The sequence below is a fragment of the Triticum dicoccoides genome, chromosome 1B, assembly GCF_002162155.2.
Source record: "Triticum dicoccoides isolate Atlit2015 ecotype Zavitan chromosome 1B, WEW_v2.0, whole genome shotgun sequence".
NCBI lineage: Eukaryota > Viridiplantae > Streptophyta > Magnoliopsida > Poales > Poaceae > Triticum > Triticum dicoccoides.
In genome coordinates, this window is record NC_041381.1 from 585400393 (window position 1) to 585404718 (window position 4326).

Consider the following 4326-nt stretch of genomic DNA (forward strand, 5'->3'; position numbering starts at 1 on the left):
ATCCCTGCCACGTGGCAGGCCCTGGGTAGCCCTGTGCATATCTATGCCGACGGTTTAACCGTAGGCATACTTACGAACCAAAACCAAAAAAAATACTAGCCAAAAAGGCTAGCAATTTCCAATCCAATTGTAAGACATGATTCAACAATCATGGATTTGCAAACACAGGCCATAAAATATTTTTGATGTACACAACATTTTCATTCTAAGAATCCACTAAAAAAATACTAGCCAAAAAGGCTAGCAATTTCCAATACAATTATAAGACATGATTCAACAACCATGGTTTTGCAAACATAGAACATAAAATATTTTTGATGTACACAACATTTTCATTCTAAGAATCCACTACAGCATCAAAGGAGAAGGCGGAGGGGCGGTGCCGATGGTGCGGGAGACGGGGCAGCGATGACAGAGGTGGCATGCAGTCAGTATAATGAACCAAAGATCCTACACATAAGGATGAATATGTAATATATACAATGCATCTACCAAAGGGAAATCACCAAAATGTTACAAGAAATACTTCTACCGGGAGGCAAACAATGATTTTTCATTGTAAATGATCTGATGTTCGCACTGCATAGCTGATACAATAGGATTTCTTCACATTATTCAATTACTGGGAAGGATCAATTACACATATGGATGAACTACTAGTACAGGAGTAGCTTGCTGCCAACACTACTAGCTTGTTGCCAACACTACTAGCTAGCTAGATTAAACACCAACAGCTAACAAAACCTAGCTGCAGTAACCAACAACCACAAATGAGGTAGTACAAGAGCAGAATTTAACAAGTGTGCTACTCTGAATCATCATCACTGTAAATAGGAATGATCTTTCTCATGGCACAAGAACGACAAGCACAAACAAAATCACCCATGCGCATGAAACAGAGCAAGGTACTGCTATAGCAGCACAAGAGAGGGAGCTAGAGGTAGGAGATGGACTCACCGGAGAGGAGATTATAGTCGATGCCGAACACGACCGCGGCCGCAGTCGCGCGGTAGAGGAGCTTGTAGCCGAGTTGGACCATGTGCGGGGTGTCGTCGTGGCGGTGGATGCCCTGGTTGTCGTCATCATCCACGGAGGATGCCTGCTGCTCCGAATCAAGCGAACAAGTCAGAGCTAGTGTTGTTGAGCTAGTACAGAAATTAAACAAGCTAGTATAGGAGACACAGGCGTGCTGGTGCTAGTATCTACAGAAATCAATCGAGCTAGCTATGCGTGTGCGTGAGCTAGCTTAGTACGTACAGTACATGGTTGTGCTCCAAAACAAACAGAGAATGCTAGCCTCAACAGAATCAATCACAAGGTTATTTTTTTTGTTACTAGCACTGCTAGTTGTATGTGTTGATCCATCCGGACCTAATTAATGTTGTTGTATCTCTAGACCAAGTGCAGCAACACAAGAAGAAGAACTAAAACTGTAGAGAACATATATACATATGACGAACTACAGAACTAGCACTACATTTTGCACAGGACAGAATTAATCATGAATGGTTCTGTCACAGTTGATGCATTTGTTGCCAAAAAGAAAATTTCATCCAAACTACATACCCTGACATGAGCCGGTGTAATTCACACGTAATGGTGGCTTAATATGTTTTCTACCACATGTCATGTTTACTTACTAGCATCTAAGAATGGATCAGGTATGAATTAGGGCATGGATATCGAGAGCAGCAAGATGGTAGTAATGGAACAAAAAGTTTTGGCCTAAAAAAATTTGTTTGTCAAGGAACAAGATAGACAAAAAAAATTGGGTTTGAGAAGGTGAGTATCTCAGGGGCTGGGCTTACACATGGGTTGAGAAGGAGGTTGATCTGCTGCCACCCACACATGCATCTATCAATCAAAAAAAGAACGTTTAGGTTCTCAAAGACCTTCCTGGATCCGGCAGCAGCACGAACAGAGCAAACAGAGAGGCGTGAGGAAACCGAATCAAATCAAATCAAACATCAAAGGCAGAGACAACAACCATTTATTTTGTAGCATCTTGAGATAACTTGAGAAATCCAACCAGACCAATTCATAAGCTAAATTCTACTACATTTTTGGGGTAGCAAGCAAAATATACTTAAAAGCAGAGTCAATTCAAACCGGAGATGGACTCTAGTTCATCAATGGATGAGTGGCATTAACTGTTTGAACACCACACCGTCACAGCAACAAAAGCAGTACCAAGACAAGTGCATCAGGTGTTCCATTTAGCACAAACACAAACTTCAGTGCTATAAAATAATACGTACAGGGCTAGTTCACTAGTCATGCAAATTTGCAATATATGCAAACAAGTTTCAATCGATCGATATTATGCAAGATACGCCTAGCCTGGTTGCAGCAACCAACAAGGGCAATCCAAACTGAGAGCTAGCTAGCTAGGAGCAGTGGCGGAGCGTGACCAAATCTCAAGAGGGGGCCAACTTTATATAAGAACACACAATATGCATTAAAAACTCCGCTAAGTTGTACGTAGAACATATGCAAGGAGCCAAGGACAATTAGACGACCATATCATCATAAATAACACAATATAGCAGGTTCACACATACCTGAGCATTGTGGATAGGTAAATTTTGGTGTTCCAAAAGAACAGACCACACCAAATGACCAAAAGACAACTAAACAGAACCAACTAGCACTACTGCCAACTAGAGATATGCTCTTCTATTCTTCCTACTTTTGAAATCAGCAATCATATCTTCACAAGCAATTTTTGATGCAAATCTCCACTTGCATCTTCCGTCATATCTAATAAGTCGACTAGGTAGACATCAAAGTTACCAGAACATCTCAACTCGTCACAATGACATATAAATTAACACAAGCAGACAAGCAGTGACTAGCAGCAGTGGTGACAAGAACATCTAAAATCTGCACCTAGCAATCTGCATCTAAAATCTGCACCAAGCCTAGGAGGACCCAGCAGTGGAGTGTGACAGCAGTAGCACCCATTCAAAATTCAGTCAAGCATGTGTATAAGTAAAAAATGCAGAGCTGAGCAGAGCAACAGCAAATTGAGAGCAAGCCTAGGAAATCGAGGAGGACAAGGGAGTCATGGAGGGGAAGGAAAACCTCTCGCTTGAGGTTGGGTGTCGTTCCGAGAGAGAGGATGCACGCCGGGGAAGCAGGACTCCTCCTCTCCCTCGTCCCTGCATCGAGTTGCTGCTACTGCTGTGTGTGGGTGAGGAAGGTAGGCACATCAGGGAAGGGTAGGGGAACAGATCGAATAGGAGAGGGAGGGGCTGACCTTGATGGCGTCGGAGAAGGGCTGGAGCGGCGTCGTCCATGGCCTTCCCTTTGCTGTTCTAGCGCAAGCGAAACGACGGCGACATTGGCGTGCTCGATCTGGGAGGGAGAGGATATAGGTGAGTAAGAGAGGGTGGGTTGCGAGGGATCTCGATGGAGAGATGTACCTGAGCCGCCGGAGCCACGCCGGCGACGCGGTGGCCGAAACCCTAGCTTAGGGGACGGTCGCGGGTGACCGATAGAGGACGCGAGCGACGAATCTGCTCGGAAGGGAAGACGGAGCGGACGGAGGCGATCATGCGAGTGTGCTTGGCGTCGTCGGCAGCAGCCGGAATCGCCGGAAGCTGCCGAAATCACCGGCGTGGGTGGCGGCGGCGGAGAAGGGTCGCGGGGAGAGAGAGAGGTCGAGGTGGGGAGTGGTGCGGCTTTGTTGGGTCTTGGGTGGGCTCTCTCTCGCTTCTTTTCCTTTTTTTTTAATTTTGGTGGGTGGGAGGGAAACGGGCTGAGTGGCGCGGGAAGGCCCAAAATTTCATTTGATTTTGTATCGTGCGTGCGTGCGTTTTCTTTTTCTTCTTTTCTTTTTGGAGGTGCAGAGGAGCGTGGGGCCAGCCATCCACGTCATCGATCCGCGTGACCGGGTGGTCACCCAATAGGAAGTCTTCATTTTTGTGTGCTTCTTTACGTATTTGTTTTGCTAGATTTATTAGAGTTTTTTATGAAATCTTTTCAAACTTTTTCCACACCCTCTACGAATCACAAACCAATATTATGCCAAATTTCATGTTTTTTCCACAAAAAATGATTTTTTTAGAATTAAAAAAATTGATAAACTCATTTTGCCTACAGTCTCTCCGGCGGCGGTTTGTCTGCATCAGGCTCGGGTGAGGCGTCTTCCTTCATGGCTGATACAGGTACGGGTCTCGGCTGGTTGGGGCACCCGTTGTTCCGATCTGGTGGCTCTGCCCGCTGCTCATGGGGGCGGGCCGGAGGTGCTGGCCTGCAGGGGATCTTGGCGGAGGGCGGCAGGGGTGCCCCCGTCTACGCCGACGTCATCCCGTGCGTCGCGCA

The 4326-nt window shown here is 45.8% G+C and overlaps 1 protein-coding gene across 2 annotated transcripts; it reads right to left on the reverse strand.

Annotated features, from left to right (window-relative positions):
* Nucleotides 1–270: 270 nt before the first annotated feature.
* Nucleotides 271–3642, reverse strand: LOC119309316. 2 transcript variants are annotated; one of them, XM_037585347.1, is made up of 6 exons: nucleotides 3426–3642; nucleotides 3260–3357; nucleotides 3085–3180; nucleotides 1809–1854; nucleotides 958–1102; nucleotides 271–450 (listed from the first exon to the last, which is right to left on the reverse strand). In XM_037585347.1, exons 3-6 carry the CDS (start codon nucleotides 3165–3167, stop codon nucleotides 338–340), a joined length of 387 nt encoding a protein of 128 aa, XP_037441244.1. In that variant the 5' UTR covers nucleotides 3168–3180; nucleotides 3260–3357; nucleotides 3426–3642; the 3' UTR covers nucleotides 271–337. The 2 variants fall into 2 exon arrangements, 1 of the variants encoding a protein (XP_037441244.1); XR_005150457.1 differs by lacking the exon at nucleotides 1809–1854 and having other exon boundaries at nucleotides 3085–3183; nucleotides 3260–3642.
* Between the last annotated feature and the right edge of the window lie 684 nt (nucleotides 3643–4326).

What these genes read in the sequence shown, in the direction of transcription:
- LOC119309316 (XM_037585347.1), bottom strand. Translation starts at nt 3,167, where the DNA reads ATGCAGGGACGAGGGAGAGGAGGAGTCCTGCTTCCCCGGCGTGCATCC. An exon ending in ACCTCCTTCTCAACCCATGT is followed by an intron (nt 1,103 to 1,808) that starts GTAAGCCCAGCC and finishes GATTCGGAGCAG; the next exon opens with CAGGCATCCTCCGTGGATGA. An exon ending in CGACTATAATCTCCTCTCCG is followed by an intron (nt 451 to 957) that starts GTGAGTCCATCT and finishes CCTTATGTGTAG; the next exon opens with GATCTTTGGTTCATTATACT.